Source organism: Bactrocera tryoni, chromosome 4 (genome assembly GCF_016617805.1).
Source record: "Bactrocera tryoni isolate S06 chromosome 4, CSIRO_BtryS06_freeze2, whole genome shotgun sequence".
In the NCBI taxonomy this organism is placed as follows: Eukaryota; Metazoa; Arthropoda; class Insecta; order Diptera; family Tephritidae; genus Bactrocera; species Bactrocera tryoni.
In genome coordinates this window covers 7,069,054-7,092,459 of record NC_052502.1, presented here as the reverse complement: position 1 = coordinate 7,092,459, position 23,406 = coordinate 7,069,054, and the positions used below count along the sequence as shown (strand labels likewise).

At 35.5% G+C, this 23,406-nt stretch overlaps 1 protein-coding gene across 2 annotated transcripts in view; it reads right to left on the bottom strand.

Annotated features, from left to right (window-relative positions):
* LOC120774310 (kinesin-associated protein 3) overlaps nt 1-23,406 on the bottom strand; it is a 51,901-nt gene that overhangs the window by 2,425 nt on the left and 26,070 nt on the right. For both annotated transcript variants that reach the window (XM_040103841.1, XM_040103842.1), the window contains 7 exons: nt 6,529-6,694; nt 6,212-6,463; nt 6,008-6,144; nt 5,699-5,884; nt 4,920-5,627; nt 4,085-4,852; nt 3,625-3,881 (listed from right to left, as the gene is read on the bottom strand). In XM_040103841.1, the coding sequence (XP_039959775.1) occupies nt 3,625-3,881; nt 4,085-4,852; nt 4,920-5,627; nt 5,699-5,884; nt 6,008-6,144; nt 6,212-6,463; nt 6,529-6,694 (2,474 nt within the window). The remainder of the gene's footprint in view (nt 1-3,624; nt 3,882-4,084; nt 4,853-4,919; nt 5,628-5,698; nt 5,885-6,007; nt 6,145-6,211; nt 6,464-6,528; nt 6,695-23,406) is intronic.

Sequence of the window (23,406 nt, the reverse complement as noted above, 5' to 3'; positions counted from 1 at the left end):
ATGTCTGAGCTTAGTATCCTCGTAAAGCTAAAACGGCTGCGTAAACTGAGGTTGAGCAACATCAAAAGCTCGGTCAGGATTGATACCAAGTGAGACCGTTTAATACCTACTACTACTACTAGTGCTACTTTGTATTCAGTACGCGATTGAAAAGTAAAGTTCTCTCTCGACAAAGAAAGACCAAACTCTACAAGTCCCTAGTCATTCCCGTCCTGCTATCGACTATCCCGTAGTTGATGCTACGTTGAGCTGTACGAGATATACGGCGACATTGACATAGTTCAGCGCAACAAAAGGCAGTGGTAGCGCTGACTAGGTTATGTTGTCCGAACGGAAGAAAACAATCCAGCTTTGAAGGTTTTTAAGAGGTGAAGTTTACACATTTTTTAGAACCATTGTTGACAGATTAATTTAATGTTTAGGTCGGTCTTGAAAAGGATAGAATAAACCACGACTGCTACTAAAAAGGTTGAAAGAGATTGTTGCTTAATTGAGAAAGAAATCACTTCATCCATTTTTCATCCTAACTTTTTAAATTAAAATATAAAAGGGCAATCATATTTCAAACTTTACTATTATTGTATTTTACCCTGGATGGTGCCACCCGAAAATACTTTGATTTACGAACAGCATACCTATCATTAGTTTGAAGCGAACTGCAAGAAATAGTGTATTAAGAAAGTGCTTATGAGTGGTGAAAAGTGAACTCACAGCTGTGGTGACTTTGAAAAAAGAGGTGTGCAAGTTGAACGCAAGGGAGACACTGACAGTTTGGGGATTGAAGAATTGTGAATAATTGACGGGACAAAAGACAAGAATGTTATGGACTAGTGTTACATACATACATATACTGAGAACATGTATATTAATATACATAGTATGTGTAAATAGAACAGACAACTTTGGAAGACGTAAATTTGGATGATTTCGAAACATGAATAAGACGTGTCACATCCTTTATGGCCAATATATATGAGGAGTGGAGTTACGATATGTATGTATGTATGTATGTATGCATTTTGGACGTCAATTCCATAACATTTATTTTAATGCACAACAAATTTGTGTTTTAGAAATATGAATTGCACTGGACAGTAAAAATTGAGAAGGCGGATTTAAAGGTAGTTAATATTAAAATCGATAGAAACCTTTTTTAGTGAGTAATTTTCTCAAGTTTGTGTTTTAAAAACTTTTTGTTTAAACGAAAATACATTGACGGCCATTGTTTATGTCGCGCAGTGTGCGATTTGGTATGTGTCCATCTGAAAAGCCAGAACCAGTAATATTTACAACTCCGTTTTAATAGTAAATGCCAAAATATTTGCAAAATGGAAGCAGCTATTTTTATACCCAATACATAAATGCAAAGAGGTATTAGAAAAATTTTCAATTGATGGTTCCCTAAATAACGGGAAACATATGATTCAAAATTATGGGAAAGCGATAAGTGAGGAATTATTAATTTGAAGTGCAAAAAGCCCAATACGTAATCACCGTGCCTAACTGCTAGCCATGCTTACTAAATCTTATCTACTTAATTCGTTTTTTGAAAAGCTTGGAGTGCAGCGAATCGAACAAACAACTGGTATAAATCAATATAAAGTTCAATGTTCAACCAATGTGTTAAAGTTTCGCACAAAGCACTCGGTAAATTATCCTTTCTTTGCATTGGGTATATATGTACGGTTTCGACCGAACAGATTCTTAAGTCCCCATATTTTATTAGTAAATTATTGAAAAAACAACTCGGATTTGGGCATACAAATGCATTAAATTTCTAGCATACGCTTTTTAAAATTAATGTATAAAATACTCACTCAATTTTTAAACCAGGCGAAACAAAAATCTTTGCCCCAAAATAATAAGGTTAAGTTTAAGTTTTCATATAAAGAGTATACTACACGTCGAACGTTATACACAATTCTAATTCCTTGCTAATTTTAAAAGTTTATATATAAAGCTCTTTGTTTGTATTTTTTTAGAGCTCTCGGACAACTTTTCAGCTTTCACCTAAAGGGGCAAAAATGAAATTATAAAATTATATAAATATAATTTCCATTTGAAATACTTAAAGCTTATTCAATTAATATATAGGGTAGTCGAAAAAGTCCATTCGTATTTCTAATCAGACTTCAACTTATTTTTTTACATTTATATTGAACTTTAATGAACCAAATATATACCAATTTGGTCGACCACTTTTTGCCATTTTTCGGCTAGAGACATTATTCCATCAGTGTAAAACTTTCTGATTTTTCGGCGAAAAACTGCGACAAGCAATTTTCACAGGCTTCTCATGAAGTCAACTTTACTTCATTAAGGAAGTTCTGCATTGATCGAAACAAATTATAGTTCGATGGTGCAAGGTCAGGGCTATACGGTGTATGCATCAAAACTTCCCACCCAAGACCTCCCAGTTTTTGCCAAGTCATCAAAGGAGTGCGTGGTCTAGCGTTGTTCTGATAAAAGTTGAAGCCCTTTCTGTTGATCAGTTCTGGCCGTTTTTTTTCGATTGCTTGCTTAAATCTCATCAGTTGTTGACAGTAAAATGTAGAATCAATCGTTAGACCAGGCCGCAGCTGCTCATAGTGGATGATTCCTTTTCAAACCCACCAAACACTCAGCATAACTTTTCGAGGCGTCAATTCCGGCTTTGCGACCATTTGTTGAGCTTCACCACGCCTTGACCATTTGACTTTTTCGTACATTTGATTAATTTTTCATCTCCTGTTACCATTCGCTTCAGAAATGGTTCGATTTTATTTCGTTTCAGCAAAGAATCGCAGATGTTAATTCGGTCCATTAAATTTTTCACAGACAATTCATTCGGTACGCAAACATCGAGCTTCTTTTTGTAGCCAGCGTCTTTTAAATGGATCAAAACCGTTTGATGATGAATCTCAAGTTCCTTAGCGATGTCATGGCGGCTTATGTGATGGTCCTGGTTAATATTTTCCATAATTTCATCGACTTTTTCAACGATAGGTCGACCAGAGCGAGATGCATCTTCCACATAGAAATTTCCAGAACGAAAGCGAGCGAACCATTCAGTGCTGTACGAACTGATACAGCATAGTCTCCGTAAACTGCAAAAATTTCATTGGTGGCTTGCATGGCAATCTTCCCTTTTTATGCAAAATTTACCGAATTTGATCATTATTTTCACTCATTTTTCAACAGCTTTAAATTTTTTTCAACTCCTCGAATTTAATTTTTTAAATTTAAATGAAGCTTAAAATCGCACCTTTCCAACACTATATGTTATGACACAATGTGATTGGTAGCACTGGAGATATACGACTGAAACGACATCTATTTACCAAATACGAAAAGACTTTTTCGACTACCCAATATTTTTAAATTTAGTATAACTCTTTAGGTCAATAAAAAAACTTTAACTAAAAACACAATTTTTTGGACTTTTTTTCAAAACAAAAATTTGATCTGAAGAGACCAAAATCTTCATAAATATGAAACTTTTCTGAAACAGATTTCTTTTAAATGTCACAGTAGCGAATTTCTATCATAAATGCTTATTTTATTCTTTTATAGCCCCACTGATCCCTAAGAACTTTTTGGTCCTAAAAACTTACACTAAAATTAAAATTTTTGTTATTCTCTCACCTGCTCACTGGACGACTATAGGTAGACAATGCAGGACTGGCTGGATTGTTGCTATTGTTGCTTTCATTGTCCTCACTCTCCTTATTTGTGTTGCTGCTATTGTAGAGATCGCAGTTGTCCAAATAATCGTTGCGTAAATAGGTGTCGAGTTCGTTTTCGTTCTCATCATTGTCAGCATAGTCTTGTTCATTGTCTTGATCTTGCTGCGATTCAACCATGCAAAGCCACTGTGAATTGTGATTGCGGAACTTTTCAAGCTATAAAATATATAGATGATTAATAAAAAAATTAGAATTGATAAAAAATTATAATTGATAAAAATCATATAAATTTATATAATGAAACCAAAAAATTTGCCCTTTACTTAAAATAGTACACATAAATAACATTTAGATAAGGTTTTCCGTCTCTATTTTCTAATTCAGCGCTTCGAATGCATTTCATAGTGCAACCCACTCACCTTGATCCGTTTGGCCCACTCACTGTCACTGATAGCAATGATGTCGAGGCAATAATCGCAGACTTTACGTATCTCGGCATTCTTGTCGTGCATCAAATCGATCAGATACGCCGGTGATTCAGTCTCTTTGATCATATATTCGCGTGTGCTTTCGTGTCGTAAAATCTGTTGGAATACGAAAATGATCTGTAAGACAATTTCGTCGTCTTCTTGTTTGGCCTTCAGCAGCTCGATCAACGAGAGCACAACCTTTGCGCGACAGAACAGCAACGCACAAAGTTCGTCATGTGCACAGGTACCCAAATAAACAATCGTATCGAGTACCATATCGTCCAATTTGGCACCGGGCACAAGCACATCCCTTATCCAGGGTATTAGTTGGAAGTTCTGCAATATTTGTGAGTAATCCAAATCGGCTAGCGAGAGATTACCTAGTATACCAAGACATTCCACCACAAACGATTCATCCTCGCAAATTGTGAGTATGCGCGCCAGATCGCCGACATAGTCAATAAATTTTGGTTGCAACATTTCGTGCTGTGAAAGATTACGCAGCAGTTTCATTAGTAGTGAGTCCTGATATTTGAAAGCGCGATCCATTAGATCATGCAGCCGATTGCCTTCGACCATGATTTGTGCATTACGTTTGTTCAGCGATAGATTGATGCAAAGTGCGATGAGATCGAGATCAACCTTGCTATTCAGATTGAGTATTATGGCATCGGTGGCCATTTGAACACACTCAGTGTGTGTGAATAAGCCTTTAACCTGAAATGGCAATACGTTAATATGGATTAATTTATATTTTTTGGAAACTATAAGCTCTTGCACTCACCCAATCATCTAAGCTCATGTGATAGAGTATCTTCATTGCGATGCCGTGGTGTTTCTCATCATTGATGAACATCACTAGCTTTGGCAGGTAACCAGCACCGACCATTTTTCGCCGCAACACACCATCAAATGATAAATTGAAGACCAGTTTCAGTGTCACTTGCGCCAAATCGGTGTGACCACTTTGGAATAGGCGTGGCAATTTGGCAATGACATTGAACTCGCCCATATCATCTTTATTGTCACGTACGATAGATAACTTCTTCAGAAATGTTGTCACTAACATTAAGAGATCGATATTTTGTCGATCCAATGTTTTGACGAGCATCTTCACGATGTGCTTGCGTCGCATCTTTTCCTCCAATTTAATATTCTCGGCCATATTCAGTAGCAGGTAGAAAGCAACACGTAATAGTTGCTCTTGTTTCTTAGCAAATACTTTTAACTGCTTATTAAGACGATCGATCTCTTCTTTCTTTACCTTTGGATCGTTGCGATCGAGCGCCTCATTGCTGGTCGCTTTCATGTCACCGTTCGATGAAATGCCCGAGTCAGGGGTGGCAGCACCGGTGGAAAGAGCCTCATGGTAACTACTGTTGAGTATTTGACTTTTCATCATTGAGGAAGTCATTGAACCGTGGAAACTAGACCAATTTCCAGATTTGGGACGTTGTTTGAGTTCGGGTATGCGTCGACGTGGTGGTTCCATCTGCGTGTAAAGTTACATTTTATTGCTGTGATTTGAGATATATTTTGAACGGTACCGATGATTCAACTTACTTCCTTTGGTTTTTCCTCATTCATTATATCGAGGAAATCATCAGTGCTGCGGTTCAGTTTCTCTTTGCTGGATTTAGCCGAAAGTGGTGCAGAGGTAACAGGATTCTTTCTCACGTCCAACTCATTCCGCATTGTTTCATAACGTCGCAGCTCATAGTCTATGACGTCCATGCAGAGGGAACCAATCTAAGATTAATGATACCGATGAGAATTGTACATATATTTGTGTTTAAAAATTTTCAAGTATCAGCTATAATTCATTTTGAGAGAAAGAAGTTTCTCAAGTGTTTGAAAATTTATTTTACGCACCTTATATTGTACAATAACGGGATGAAATTTCGTATAGGTCGAAAAACAGAAAAATATATATATTATATTTGTGGATAGATCTAAGCTCTTGCGCCAATCCTCTCGCAATACGCGCGATAAAGCGCTCAGGCAAGCCTCTGAAGTACCAGAAAAACAGTTAAATTAATTTTTTTATTGTAAAATCTATGAACCTTTTACACAAACCATTTTTCTCCAGCTCTTCCAGATTGTCTGGGTTGCGTGCCACTTGCAGGATCATTGCTGAACCACGTATTCGTTCACTCAAGTCCTCGTACAACAACTCCACATATTCATCAATATTATTGATGGAGACATCTGCATTGCTAGCTGGTGTTTTAGCGGGTGAAAGAACAGCAGAGGCTGGGTTCGCCTTGCTGGCCGGTGTACGCTTTCCCGATACAGCCGACCGATGGTGACTGTTATTGTCAGCGATGTCTAAAGGAACAATATTTACACATTGAAGATTAGTTATGTGTATATGTATATATGTATATACTCACCTGCACCAGCATTGTCTTTTCGATTCTTCAGATAGAATATTATCTGTTCCACATCCGCCAATTGGGATTTGTGTATGAGATCACATTTATCCACGACTTCACGCGCCAATGCGGCTGGATCTGTCTTCGCGTTCAACGAACGCAAGCGTATAATTTTCTGACAATTCTGTAAATATGGCAAATTCGGCATATTTCGTTCAATAATTCCAATACTAAGCAATTACTACATGCATGTCTACTAAAACATTATTAATTTACGACTGAAAAGGCGAAAATAGCTTTGGTTCGTTGGCACCACAAAACCACCTCAAAGCGACCGTGGTCATTATGGTGAAGGTCAAGTTTATGTGTAATTAATGGAGCGAAAATATATCAATAATATTTGTATTTGCATATGCATTTGTGTGTGTGCACATTATTGGTAGTTGCTTGCAATTTAATGGGCAATTAGGCTTGAGTATGTGTACTGGAACTAGTTTCCGTTTGATCCCAAGGAATGCGTTTATATTTTATTCAATCTACTACTAGAGCTTTAAGATAAGAAAATGTTGTCTATTAAACACAATTTTCTTTGGATTTAGTATTTCTGCATATATTCTGCAAAATTTCTGAGACATTTAAAATCGAAGTAATTGTTGCTATAAAGGCAAGGAGTATTCATTGAAAACTATCAACGTAAAAATCGACTTTAAAAATGGTTTTATTGATCACCGAAATTTAAAATTATTTTCATTCTATATGAAAACTGATGAACTCGTCCGTTAGCCTTAGAGAGCTGAATAGTCAACGTTATTTGTAATAGTCACTTTAGCTAATGGGTTTTCCACTTTGTTGGTAGTACAACCACCTACAGTCTAAACCTATACGTATAATCACCCCTTCAAAGTTCTATAGTTTATTGTGATGACATATGCAATGCGCACACACATATCAACTAAAATATATTCATTCGATTGGGGGCAATCAATCGGTTAAAAGAAACCAGCTCAAGTACAAGAGAGAATTACATGCGCCACCATATTTACTTTCTTCGCATTTTTGTTGTCGACATTGTACTAGAATGTATTTTTTCTTCTAACAAGCGAAGCAAGAACATAGTTCTTAGGTAGGTACAATTGCTGAAACAAATTCCATTAAGGAATTTGTGTTGTGAAATAATAATCCTAACCTTATACGTAATAAACGGCATTGAAATATTTTGGGCTTTTCTATTTGTGAATAGTTATTCTATGATTAATTTATTTGTTCCGTTCATGCGTTCACGTGTCAAGGTTAAAATTTTGTGAAAGTTGTCCTTCCTTGTTTTTCATGACTGTCTCATCTTTGCGAAATCAAGGCCGAAACATCTTGGTTCGAAGAGATTTCGCCCTCCAGATTCTATTTATAAAGAATTAAAACCTATAACTTTTCTGAGGATCCTACAATTTTTAAGATACCTGCGAAATAACTTTTGATAATTATGGACCGTAAATGATCTCCACGCATATGCGACACCTAATTTGAAAATTATTGCGGTCTTAAGGGTTGAAGTCGGGATTGCCCCAATCATCGACTTAATGGAATGCTTCAATTCAGTCAGATTTCTGTGTATTGTTTTGTACACTTCTTGCTAGACATAACCCCATAAAAAGTCGGGTGCAGTCAGGCCAGGTGACCTTGGAGGAGCGCAGGGGAAAGTGGAGTTTCTTAAAATTAATTTGTTTTTAAATTTTCGTTGGGGCTCCGCAATAACCGGTCTGGCTATGTGGGCAGTTGCTCCATTTTGCTGGAACCAAACGATATTGAAAGGGATACGTGGTGTACAGTTTCGGGTAAAAAAACTCAGTCAACATCTTTAAATAACAGTGTCCTTTGATAGTTACTCTTACACCGTTTTCATCACAGAAGTACAGCCCGTTAAGACACCTTCATGAAACTGCGTACCACAAATGGCTCTTTCTGGGTAAAGTTCCGTCTCGTGAATTATTCTGGATTTAATTCCTTCCATATACGGCAATTTTGCTTTCTTATATTTTCGTTTAGTTCAAGGCTTATGATCAGACATTAACCGGCAGACTATCATGTTATTGTCTTCTTCGGAGAGTTCAATCTAGTTTTGGTAAAATTCCAGGCGAATAGGCAAGTTTAGAGAGTTTAACCGGCTTGTTATTTGAGCTTTTTACGGAAACAGGTTTAAGTCGTCATGAATTACTCGTTGTAATAGCCGTCTGCAAACTCCTAGTTGCGCCGATACGTTGCGGGTCGAGACTCTTTGTTTTACCTGAGTTGACGTTGCAACAGTCGCAATTGTTTCTTGAATACGAACATACGGATCTCGATGGTATGGTCTTCTTGCGATATTTCTAGAATCGGCAGACCAACTTTATAATGGTCCATCTATTTTGGGAGGTGCCGTCAAAACCCTGCCTGATTTCCCTTTGGTCGAAAATTATGAACTGCAAAGCATGGTACCGCTGCACTATCAAAGCACTCTTTTCGGTATACCAAGCATACACTTTCTTCCTTTCTTTCCTTCTTATTGACGTAGACTCTTACGCGGTTACAGTCGCGTTAACAACAATGCTCCACTCGCTCTTCTTTTTCGCTGTTTAGTTCAATTTGCAGATTCTAAGTGTAGCCACCTCCTTCTCCACCTGGTCTTTCCATTGGAGCAAAGGTCTTTCTCTTCCTCTGCTTCCCCCGGCGAGTACTGCAGGATGGAGCCATGTGGCAGTGGACAGAAACGATTTGTTTACATATGGCTGAAACAGCTCACCACTTCCAGTCTTAGACCAAGTAACCTCTTGGTAGAAAAAAAACATCCGTTTGAAAGTGAGCTGAAGTGAGAAGGCAAATCATCCCTAAGGTTGCGCACTGGGCTTGGGACCCGCCACAAAAAAAAAAAAACACCCCCAATGAAAAGATTAAAACAGCCTCGAATGAGAGCATTAATTTTTACAAAAAATGTATGATTTCATTAACGCTATATGAAGACTATATCTTATTTCATAACCTTTAAATACTCGTGAAATATTGATAAAGAGGAAGGCACACTTAATATTCACCAATAATTATCAGTTCATGGCAAGAGTGGCTCGTGGAGTGCAACGAAGTAATCATTTTCAGCGGTAATGCCTAATGCCTTTCAATGTCAGCAGTCTGCTTCCGAAACATTATGCTTGATAATCGGCATGACAATACTGCAGTTGAACTTAAAACTGCCATGCAAAGAAGTCAATGGCACCTAAATACCCGTCGCAATGGCAAAAACTGTTTTTTGTAGCCACATTTGCATAATATGCAATAAAATCGCAGCAATAAACAAACACAGCAACATGCATTTGCGTTTACATAAATGCACTTAAGTTTAAATGAATAGACAAGTGAATGGAAGTTTATACGCAGAGATAAAATATGGTAATATTCTAGCACGGGTTTTTAGCTATTTTGTGGCATAACGACAGTTGCGTGCACCGACTCGCCGAACTTGTAATTACATTGCCAGATGGATTAGTTTGTATATTTTAATTTTGTTGGTAAATTTTGTCATTTTTACTGCTATTCGTCATGGCAATAAATGGGCGTGGAAAATAAAAATAAATATGTAAATACGTTTTCATATTTACTCTATGAAGTAGAGCTTGCGTTTTTAGCAAAGAAATTCTGATTTAATGTCGTTTTCACTAATTCATTTTATGTTGATAAGATAATATAGATAATAGGTAAGTAAGGGTAAAAGTTAGATCATGCCGGAAAATAAAAGTAAAAAATAAGATGGGTCTTATTAGAACCAAAAATTTAGTAGTGTCGAAAATTATATATATAATAGATAGATCTTTATAAAATGTACCTACAAACCGAATTGATATATTTTTTTCTAGATGGGTAAAACCAACTCCTCATGCGAGTCGTCCATTCCCCTCAGTTAATGGCGCAAGCATCGGAAAAGGTTAAAGAAATAGTGCTTGAAAATCATAGTGTTGGTATCAGACCGATATCACCAAATCTCAACATCTCTAATGGCGACTCAAGATTAATTAATTATAATAATAATTACCTCCGGTTAATGTTTTGGGTATAAATCATGTCAATGCTAGACTCGTACCAAAATACCCGAATGTTTTGCTAAAACGACGTAGAGAAGAGGTGGCAAAAGAGACACTTTACAATGTAACTGAGGACCCTACATTCATCAAATGCATTATTACTGGTGAAAACTGGTGGGTTTATGAATATGATATCGAAAATGTCCAAAATTTTAGCGAATTGCACATCAAAAATGAGCCGAAACCTAGAATAAAATCCGCTGAAGCCACTGAAGGCCATATGAGACGATATTATGAATATAGTATATGAAAAATTTTATTAATCGATTGCATGCTTATGCTAAGGAGCGTATTTTGAAGCCGATAATAATAATTTGTATTAAAATATATAAAAATGGTTTTTTCGTCAGTCCGGGTCAAATTTGATCAGCTGGTATATTACTGATTTCGTTCAAATAAGAATAAAACACCATATGAGAAAGTTTGATTGTGAATATATTCAGCAAATGTGGACCAAACGAGATTATAGACTTATATATTTCACCAAATTTGGTTGAAACTTGCTATATATCACGAATAGTGTGTGTATGTATATAGTATATTAGATAGTCGAAAAAGTCTTTTCGTATGTCCAATCAAAGTTCAACTTATTTTTTTATATTTATAATGAACTTTAGTCGACCACTTTTTGCCATTTTTCGCCTAAAGACATTATTCCATCAGTGTAAAATTTTTCTGGATTCTCGGCGAAAAACTACCGTTTTTCCGATTGCTTTGTTCAATCTCATCATTTGTTGACAGTAAGATCAATCGTTCGACCACGCTGGAGCTGCTCATAGTGGATGATTCCTTTCCAATCCTACCAAACTCTCAGCATAACCTTTCGAGGCGTCAATCCTGGCATTGCGACCATTTTTTGAGCTTCACCACGCTTAGACCATGCTCTTTTTCGCACATTATTGTCGTATTTGATTTTCTTTTCATTTCCTGTTACCATTCGCTTCAGAAATGCTTCGATTTCATTTCGTTTCAGCAAAGGATCGCAGATGTTAATTCGGTCCATTAAATTTTTCACAGACAATTCATGTGGGACCCAAACATGGAGCTTCTTTTTGTAGCCCGCCTTTTTTAAATGGTTCAAAACCGTGATGAATCTCAAGTTCTTTAGCGATGTCATGGTTGCTTATGTGAAGGTTCTGGTCAATCTTTTCCATAATTTCATCGACTTTTTCAATGATAGGTCAACCAGAGCATCTTTCACATAGAAATATCCAGAACAGAAGCGAACGAATTGTTGTTGTGCTACACGAGCATCGTTTCCGTAAACTTCAAAAATGTCATTGGTGGCTTGAGAGGCATTCTTTCCTTTTTTATACAAAAAATTTCAAAATTTACCGAACTTTTTCTTTATTTTCACTCATTACATGTACATATATAATAAATATAGCTATAACTTTTCTTCAGCTTCTCTGAGTTTAATTTTTTTGGTTAAATGAAGATTAAAATCTCACCTTTCCAACACTATATGGTCATATCACAATGTGATTGGTAGCACTGGAGATATACTAATGCAATGACATCTATTGACAAAATACGAAAAGACTTTTTCGACTACCCAACATGTAAAACTTCGAAATCTTGTTTTATGCGTGAGTTATCTATTGAAAAGTCAAAGCAGCAAAGGTTTCGGTTGCTAGACATTGATGTCCGACTTAACCCATTACATTCTAAAAATGCCAAAAGAGCGTTAAAGGATTTATTTTAAGTAGGCATTGAAATGATAAATTATTTTCGAATTGATTAGATCTAATATATCCGATTTAGTCTCTGTTTTAATTATTTTTGCAATTTTAAAATTTTATTCACAATAAAATTTAGTTATTAATAAAAAATGAAGAAAAATATTTATTTTTAAATAAATTTGTTTTTTTTTTGGTCTAAGGACAACCCTATAATTTCCCATTTTTACAGTGCACTTAACACATCAAGTACCTCTGTACAAATAATGTAGCACACATAACCATATAATAGTTAATATTTAACATGAACTTTGTGTGTGTGTGTGTGTATGCGTATGTAACTATTTAACATACGTTTCTGGTTACATGAAAGCACTTACTTACTTACATATAAACAAATTCAATTTAATGCATTTTTATGCGTCAATGAATCAACACAAATCAAGTGATAAGTACACAGATTTGTTAATGTGCTTGTACGTGTGTATGTATGCATGCGCATTTAGCATAATGGTTGGACAATTGAAGTGCACTTTGTGCGCATTACCCGTCATTCCCGACAATGAAGAGCAGCGGCACCAGCAACTTTTGAAAATCAATGCGCAGACGCATAGGCCCGTTAAACGAATATTTTCAATTTCATACGTACATACATATGTACATACAGAAGTGAATGTGCACGCATAAGTCAATTGTAATTTACAATTTCCGTCAAATGTTGGAGCCACCAAAAAGGGGTGCCCAACTGTCATTTCAATTTACATAAGCTCCATAGCTTTTTGATGGGTCAACGCGTATAAGGTGAATATATACATGCATACATATATATTTGTATAAATGAGCGTCTGCCTACATATTATGTTTATTTGCATAAGAAAAGTATGGATATGAAGTAACCTGGCTGAGAACAAAAAAAGTGCTCAACTTTTGGTGTGTTGGGTTGTCCCTTAACTTTTGTATACTAATTTGCACATGTCCATACATATAGACATATGTATGTTTTTATGAGTATATCCATAATATTAAGCGCGGTTTTTTATGCACATTGATATTTATCTACAAAAACTATTTATAAATGTTCTACGTGATTTATAAATGTTCTACGTGACTCCCTTTCAACAAAAATATTAAGTTCATATTTTTTTTATTAAATTAATATTAAATTCATATATTTTTATAGTTAAATAAACGAAATGCTGAACCTGCATTCCTAACCTTAGTAGAGGTCGTCATTCGATGTGATTGCAATGACTCACGTACGAAGCTTAGATAAAGCCATTAGTAGAGATCGGCACATGCAAACATGAGTATTTCCCTAAAGCACAGAAAAATGAATAGTAAACACAAAAACTTGTATGTATGTATATATACACATTTTAAGATACATATTGATAATTATAGCGATTTGGTTGCAACAGTTTCTCAGTCCATACACATGTCATATTTCATATGACTCTCAAATCGCTTTGGTTGATTTTTAAGCAATAATTAATTTCGAAGTTTATAAAAAAAAAATGTGTCGTGAGGTCAAATTAAGCTTTATAAAAAAAGTTCTTAAAAGTTTAGCTTAAATTTAACGATATGCAGTCATTATAAATTAGCTTCATATGTCATATGGCATGGCGGCTTTTTTAGTTTCTTTCTTAAACTTTTAAACAAAACAAGAAAAAAACGTTAACTTCGGCTGCACCGAAGCTAATATACCCCTCACAGGTGCATTTTTTTTTGTAACTATGTGTTCAGTTGGTATGGAAACTATATGCTATATTAAGCCGATCTGAACAATTTTTCGAAAATTATATTACTACCTTAAGCAGTAATCCATGTCAAATTTCATGAAGATACCACGTCAAATGCGAAAGTTTTTCATTCAAACCCTTGATTCCGATCGTTCGGTTTGTATGGCAGCTATATGCTATAGTTAACCGATCTGAACAATTTCTTCCGATATTTCGTTATTTCTATAAACAATAACTCATACAGGATACAGGAAGTATCCCATGCAAGCATTTGATTCCGATCGTTCAGTTTGTATGACAGCTATATGTTATAGCGGTCCGATATTGGCAGTTCCGACAAATGAGCAGCTTCTTGGAGAGAAAATGACGTTTGCAAAATTTCAAATCGATATCTTAAAAACTGAGAGACTAGTTCGTACATATACAGCCAGACGGACAGACGGATATGGCTAAATCGACTCAACTCAACATAATGATCATCCAGCGTTGGCCAAGTATCCGCGAGGCCCAGCTATCTAGTAGTAGAACACAAGAGGATGCAGGAGCACCGACTCGCTCCTATTCTGCCGATAATGATTCTAGGTTGCCTTTCCTTGCTAGCTCATCAGCTTTGCAATTAGCAGCGATTCTGCTGTGGCCCGGCACCCATGCCAGTCTTATCACAAATACTCTCGCTGCTAGAGATAGCGACGCTAGACACTTTTCGAGCAACCCTGAACGCACTATAACTGAGTTCAAGGCTAGTATCGCCACTCTGCTATCTGAGTCAATGGTCACTTCTCTGAGGGTGGACACTGTCCAGAGCAGCAGCAGCAGGAACTACAGGCACAGTACAAATTGTTCCCGTGCCAGTGAAACAAAGAAGTGCCTGTAATGTCGAGTATATTGCTGCCGATAGCGCAACAATTGAGGAATACCCAAATCAGTCTTTCACACGTCGTTCTCTGTGATGTCGTTGTCGCGAATTTTGCGAAAAGATCTTGGTCTACATTCTTACAAGATTAAATTGACGCAAGAACTGAAGCCGCTTGACCACCAGAATCATCGTATCGAAAACGATCCGGATTTTCATTGAAAAATCATCTTCAGTGATGAGGCTAATTTCTGACTGAATGGCTTCGTCAATAAACAAAATATCCGTTATTGGTCAGGCAGCAATCCACACGTACTCCATCCATCCCTATTGGATCCCGAAAAAATTGCGGTTCGGTGCGGTTCATGGGCCGGCGGTATCATGGGGCCGTACTTCTTTCGTGATGTTCAAGACCGGTACACTACTGTGAATGGAAATCGCTGCCGCTCAATGATAACCGAATATTTTTCGGCCCGAATCGGATGATATGAACTTGAACAATATGTGGTTCCACAAGCCACACAGCGAATATCACATTTGATTTATTGAAAACCAAGTTTGGTGAATGTTTTATCTCACGAAATGACCCACGACACCGTTTTTACTATTTTCTGTGGGGTTATGTTAAGTCAATGGTCGATACCAACAAGCCAGCGACGGTTGATGAACTTCGTAAGAATATCGAACGTGAAATTGCAGCAGTATCTGCCGATTTATGCTTGAAATCCGTCGAAAATTTCTTTCAGCGTTTGGACTTCTGCACGCGTGACGGTGGTGTCCATGCAAAAGAAATCGAGTTCCATACATAATAACATCAAATGTACAGAAATAAAGGATTTCATTGATATTGCAAAATATTTTTGTTTAATTAAAAAAAAAACTTTTGTAGCGGTCTCATTGAAAAACCCGTTATAATCTATATATATATATATATATATATATATATAATAATTTCATTGTAATATCCATATTTATGAATATTTATAATATTTCTTTCTCCTATATATCATAAATTATGTAAGTGCTGCACTCATCATCAATAGCAGCATCCGCATGATAATTTACCATCATCACCCTGTCAAAAATCAAAATAAAATTTTTTTGGGCACATTTCCAATACAATCTATTTATTTCATACGCCAAAGAAGACTTGCTGTCTTATCCATGCCAACACACACACATTTCTTTGGCCTAGCATGCAGCCACATATGTAAATATTTATTACCGCAATATGTTTCGTACGCATTTTCGATTAAATGAGAAAACTATGTTCGTGTAATGCACGCTGGACCTTGAATAAGGTCAAGCTCAAAACTATGTTCGCTCATACACTTGGCATTTTAGTGCTTTCACAGAAATCTATTACATAAATTATAATTGCTTTTGTAAAAGCGGAGGAAATCCCCTGTCATTTGAGCGCGCTTCCTTTGCGAACCCACTAAATGGCAAAAATGTGCAGAGGAAATTCCGCAGATGGGCAAAATGCCCCTTCTATGTGTGCTATATGTATGTATGTATGTACGTAATTTTTGCTATAGCTCGAGTGCAACGGAAATTTGCCAAACGCATCGACATTGACCCACATTCGCTTTTATTGGCTCCAGCACATCTCATAAAGGAAGCTGAGCTAAACTGCGCACAGGTGGGCATTTTAGGTATTTCAAAAAGGCGGTAAACTATAGGCAATATGAGGTAGCTATCAAGTGCTTTTTATGGCAGGCAATTTTTATTGCGGCTATAAAAATAATTGTAAAATTGTGACCAATTTTCAATACTTTAATAGAAGAATTTAATATTTCTTTATTACTGTGTACTATAATGTTTACTACTCACAATCAATTTCATTTGTTTAATTTTGGTATATATGTGTATACACACAAAAATATACATACACATATTTTTGGGGAACGTTTCCGAGTAGGCGTCATACTTTATTTATGGCACCACAATAGATATTATGAAAAGTGTGGGCATGAGCACTAATTGTTTGTCAGCACATACGCACAAACACAACCTATACTAATATAATTTTTATAGCAAAATATACATACATATACAGGAGTATAAGTATGAATTCGGACATAAGCAGAAATGATCCATTCATCCAAAAATATGCAAAATTACGCAGGCACACAATGAATATCTCACTTTGTACACATATGTATATGTACGTATGTCTATGAATGATTCAAAACTGGCAGGTGGCCACTGGCACCGTTAGTTTAGTGCTACCTCAAGTTCATTAACTCAGACTAGTGAACTTGCTGCAGCGTGGCACATGCCTACATACATTTATAATTTTTACATTTATTTGCATGTGTGCATTTCAAAGCTCTTTAGCTGTCTGTTTGCAGTCTCTCATTTGTATTTTCCCATTCACGCGCGTGTACCGTTGTTTAAGTGCGCATTTCACTGTTTGGCTCAACGCCCACCTGTGCATTTTATGTGCTCGTCTAACATTACTCATACGCCCCGGCGTCTGTTTGGTTGGCAGTCGGTATTTAAAACGCGTGAGGAAGCATTCACGCATTTCATTTTGTGATGAGTTTGCTTAGATGTCGATTTCGCGCTAACACATAAATCAAGCTATTTACTTTTCTTTACATATATACATATGTATATATATCTACATTGTTTTTTGCTTAGATATGTATTTTTTCATTATGGGAATGCGTTGATAACACAATATCAAGGGTGTGATACAAAATAATCGCGGAGAAGTATGAGGCTTCATGTGAACTATGACATAGGTGAAGTTTATTGCATTATATAATTGTAGAATATAATCCCAAGCCGGACCTTTAAGCCAATTTAAGATTAGATAATTTGCTTAAGTATGTAAAGTATATAATTAATAATTATGCTACTACTATCTTACTCAAATCTTTATTTCGAAACCTTCTTTATCCGTTTTGTCATTCTACTAAACAAAAAGTTTAATACAATAGATTAAATGGGATTATGAATATTTATGAATATTTCTGACCGTACTCTTAATATGTAATATCGTGAGTTAGTTAAATGGTTTGGACGATTTTTAAGGGGCAGTAGGGTAATGTTTTTTTTTAATTTTTTTGCATTTTCTGTTCCTTTATACCCTTAGTATGAATACAGAAATCCACTTTACCTTTAGAAGGTTTCGAAAAAGGCCCAAAAATAAGAATACCGCTCGACGTTTGGAGCGATTTTCTCAAAACACACTTTTTTAAACTGGCGGACGTCATTCCGGTCGAATTACTCAACCGATTTGCTTAATATTTTTTTTTTAATTTAGGGCTTATCGTCCCTACTAGATTCATAATTTTTTATAATTTGTTGACAATGTTATGACAAAATTTATGTAAAAAAACATGGGGAAGAATTAAAAAAAACGGTAATTACTTTTTTATTAATCAACATTTTTTCATGATTCTAGTAAGGACGATAACCATTCACGTACTTTTTAAGAATAAATTGGGTTTTTGTATGATCCAAACAAGAGAAATCGTTACGCCAGTGAAAAAACGCATCTCATTCACCCAGCCATTTCTCCGACAGATGTCATCAAAAAATTCCGAAAAAATTTGTTTATACAATCCACGATATACCTCATGATATGTGAAAAATTTCTGTTGAAGAATAAAAAATGATATGAAGAAGAAAGAAAGAATGAAAAAGTCAAAAAAACAGCCCAGATTACCCTACTGACCCCTTAACCTGCTCACGCCAACCGAAACGATTAAAGTGTTTCCCTACATTGATATAACCTTTCTAAATTCGTGTGAGGTTTGGTTTCCAAATGTCAATTAGTGTGTTTTGACGGCACAAAAAGTTTACCTGGCGATTTTTAGCTTGGGAAAGAAATTGAAAAACGAGTTTTCTTTGAAATTTTGTGCTTTCCATCCACCTCTGTTACACGATAACATCGAAAAAGTTAAAAGAAGAGTGCTGAAAATCGTAATATTTCTTACAGATCCACTCAACACATATTGGTTTGAAGTGCGTCATAAATCTTGAATCTTTTGCCAGAACGATGTCGAATAGAGGTCGAAAAGAGATGCTTGACAACGTAGTTGAGAACACTACATTCATCAAACACATTATATGATGTCGAAACTCTGCAACAATTTAGTGAAATGCGCTCCAAAAGTGAGGCAAAACCGAAAAAACAAAATTCGCTGAAGGCACTGAAGGCCACCCCAGCCCAGGTTTATAACAAATATCAACTGTATTGCTAATTGGATTAAGCATTGGGTACGCTTGTGCTAGCCCATGAACCCACTTTGAAGGCTGTAATAAAGATCTGTATTAAAATACGTCAAAATGTCGTTTATCGTGCCAGCTCTGGTCATTTGGTACTTAGTATCTTGAGCTAATTTCTATCTCCTCAGGCTTTTGGCAGTTATATAAGGAAGGAAAAGTAAATCTAACTAAGTTAAAGGGTTAGCTGGGTTTACGGGTTTCAAAAATCAAATTTTTTGATTGTCTTATTAAATTCTAAAACACCTCTAGAATATTGTCCTAAATTTTCAAGTTTACCCGAGTAATAGCTTCGAAGATACAGTCTTGAGAACTTCTGCTAGGCTAAGTGCGCCGTCTTTAAACGTGTTTTTCTCGAAACTGTGTTTTTGGAGACAGTTGGCAAAATTTCTCGAGAGCTACTCAACCGCAATGGTTGAGCTTAAAATATTTATTTTCTAAAAATTTCAGAATTTCTTTGTTAAAAGCGTATGTTTGTAACAATAAAAAATTCTAATAAAATATTTAATTTTTGGAGAAAAAAATTGTTTAAAAAAGACTGTTTTTTGCCCGAGGAAACCCATGTAATTATCATATTTTAACATTTAAATAATACAAGTTCTTCTTCTTCTAAATAATTTTTATACTCTCGCAACAAAGTTGCTAAGGAGAGTATTATAGTTTTGTTCACATAACGGTTGTTTGTAAGTCCTAAAACTAAAAGAGTCAGATATAGAGTTATATATACCAAAGAGATCAGGGTGACGAGTAGAGTTGAAATCCGGATGTCTGTCTGTCCGTCCGTCCGTCCGTGCAAGCTGTAACTTAAGTAAAAATAGAGATATCATGATGAAACTTGGTACACGTATTTCTTGGCTCCATAAGAAGGTTAAGTTCGAAGATGGGCAAAATCGGCCCACTGCCACGCCCACAAAATGGCAAAAACCGAAAACATATAAAGTGTCATAACTAAGCCATAAATAAAGATATTAAAGTGAAATTTGGCACAAAGGATCGCATTAGGGAGGGGCATATTTGGACGTAATTTTTTTGGAAAAGTGGGCGTGGCCCCGCCCCCTACTAAGTTTTTTGTTTGTTTCCGAGATAACTACTATAGCTATGTCAACCAAACTCTATAGAGTCGTTTCCTTCAGGCATTTCCATATACAGTTAAAAAATGGAAGAAATCGGATAAAACAAAAAACGTCAGAAACACTAAATTTTACGGAAGAAATGGCAGAAGGAAGCTGCACCCAGGCTTTTTTTAAATTGAAAATGGGCGTGGCGTCGCTCACTTATGGACCAAAAACCATATCTCAGGAACTACTAATCTAATTAATTTTACAGCAAAATAAAAAAATATGTAAATGACGGATAATGAAATCTCGATTATCGCTTTATCCTGAGAGAGTATAAAATGTTCGGGGACACTCGAACTTAGCCCTTCCTTACTTGTTTATCATTTATTTAATAATTAATATTTATAATATTTGAAGAGAGTGGCAACTCTAGCAAAACAATTTTTTCAACTAATTGTTGTATTTATGTTTTCTCATACTCGATATATTTATTATATACTTTTATACTTATGTATATTTATACATCAAATTCAATTTTCTGGCAGGTGAAATTTAAAAAAGTTTAAAATTTCAAAATATTTATAACTCTCAGGAACTCCACCCTCTTTCCATAAAGTTGTATTCAAAATAAATCAAAAGTGTGTTCTATGATCAATGAGCCTACATAAAGCATAAATAAAAACATATACTATATGTACATATTATCATTAAAACAAAATAAAATATATGTAAAGCTCATCTCATATTTCTGTCTTTAAGCAAACTATAGATTCATAAAAACATGTACATATGTATGTAGCTCCACACAGTCTTAACCTCATTTAGATGCTCATGAATATTAATTTGGCAATAAATTCTTATGTCAAAACCAATAAGACGACGCATCACGTCTACAGGCTGTAAACTTCCCACGATCGACAGGTGACGGATAGATGATATTATCATTGCAATTGCGTATTATTTATGTGTAAGTGCATATATACATTCATACAGAGATACAGAGATACATACATACATACATACATACAAACTAGCCACGTGACACCAAATTGACCTCATAATAAACTTTTGTAAAATCTGTCCATTAAAAATCAGACATGATCCACATTAAATAATTAAACAATCCATTTTGAAGCGCCACAATCGTATACATATCCGTACATGTATAACTTTGTAATGGTGGGAATTGTAGCACTCTGTATCACATTTCTGCATTATTAATTGTAAATGAGGTACAAAATAAATTGTACTCATATTAATCGATTTGAGCAGAAATATGTTTTTGAGAATAAAAATCTGTGCGAACTGTTCCAAAATTAGTCCACTTAACGCCAATTGGTATGCAGTTCTGAAATGGTGAATAATCAACTAGTTCGAATCGAAATTCTGATCGCCTTTGCCGCATGCCATGCCATTTGGCAAACCTTATGGTTGAACACTCATTCGGAATATTTGCAATCGGCGAGCTATAATTTATTTATTTTGATATAAAAAGATAGGCTTTGCAATCGACGTTTAAATGAGCTATAGGAAGAGGCTTGGCATGCGTGGAATTGTCGGTCGATGCAACACATACACACACAATACACATGCATACATATGTACATGCATTGTTTTAATATCGTTATGAATTTAATGCAATTGCTTGTATGTGTGTATCTGTGTAAGTGCAAAATGCATTTATTTAGTAATTGTATTGCTCGCATTGACACAATTATTTGTGCAATTTTGCCATTTTCTGGTGCCATGAACCAAATAACTGTATTAAAGTAGAGCATGAAAATGACAGTGGGCGGTCTGTCTGACAGGCCGATATTAATACTATATAGTATAATTGTCAGCCATTTACGAAATATTAGTTTATGATTTATACGATAGGTGATAAGACTAGGTATATATATAGTATATTGAGAAATTAGTATGCTAAACGAGCAGTATTCCAAACGAATTTGATTTGGCAGGGGAACCCGACGTCCTCATATAACGGGATATCTATAAAACGAATTATTGCGACTTGGTGGACTATAGGAGGAGAGAGCTGCTCTGGGTTTTCGAGCCAACTCGAGCGCTTTATATCCACAATAGGCAGTAATTAAGCTGTTCTTGGTGCTGTGGTGGTTGGCGGTTGGTTCAAAATTTGTTTTGTGATAAAAAGAAACCAAGTCAAGAATCGTAAGAGTATAACCCGTTACTGCACTAAAAACAAAATTGTGTAAGTTTATTGTAGTCTTGAGATAACTTGAGAACTCGTAAAAATTCATATGCGATCAATAATATTCAAATAACAACTAGTACTTATCAGCGCCATTTCGGTTGGCTCTCAAAGCGTTAAGTAATTATAAAATTGTAAGTTTATGATTATAATTCTAATAAATTTTTACACAATTTCACACTTAAATCAATATACATATGTACATATACATATATAGTTAATTAAATTAAAATTTAAGTTATTGAACAGTTATTGCATTTTCTCCATTATTGAAATAAATAAGTTGCTTGAGTAGGCAAATACAGTTTCATTAATTATGTATTATAATACTACATTTAACGGTACTTTTTTTTGATGTTTTAATAACTTTCAGTTGCTTCATTGAAGTTAAAGATTTTTAAGGGACCAAGGTTAATTGCAGCTCAATGCAAATAACGTTTAATGCCTATATTTATACAAATAAATAGCTATGAACGTTTATACAATTGGTTACGAGCACGTATTAAAATATTTTTAATGCACTTTTATGATATAAGCTAGGCTTTTTAAATACTAAATATTGTAAAAACATTGTGACAAAAAAGGACCCGGAAATTGTAATTAAATTGCCTAGGTAAATGATATTTCAAAATATTTTGCTAAGTTGGTAGGACTGTCCTTAATTGCTATGTCAAATATGAACGCGGTCTGTCAAACAGTTTGTTTACAGCAGCTGCTCGGTACACCTCAGTGAAACAAAGACTTTTTCTAAAATTTTGCATTTCTAACCAAATTTCGTATGCGGAATCGTTGCAGTTTTATCAAGAACACAATCCGACAAGTGATCCAAAGCGTTCAAAGGCGGTTGAGAGATCGTTGAAGGCATATCTCGTTCTGGACGACCTTCGCCGTCTTCAACTGACGAAAATATTAAAAAAGTGGAGAATATGGTGCTTGAAAATCGTCAGGCCATTGTTAGAGAGATGGCAAAAGACATCTCTCATGGGTCCGTTTGAATGCTTTTGGTGGATATT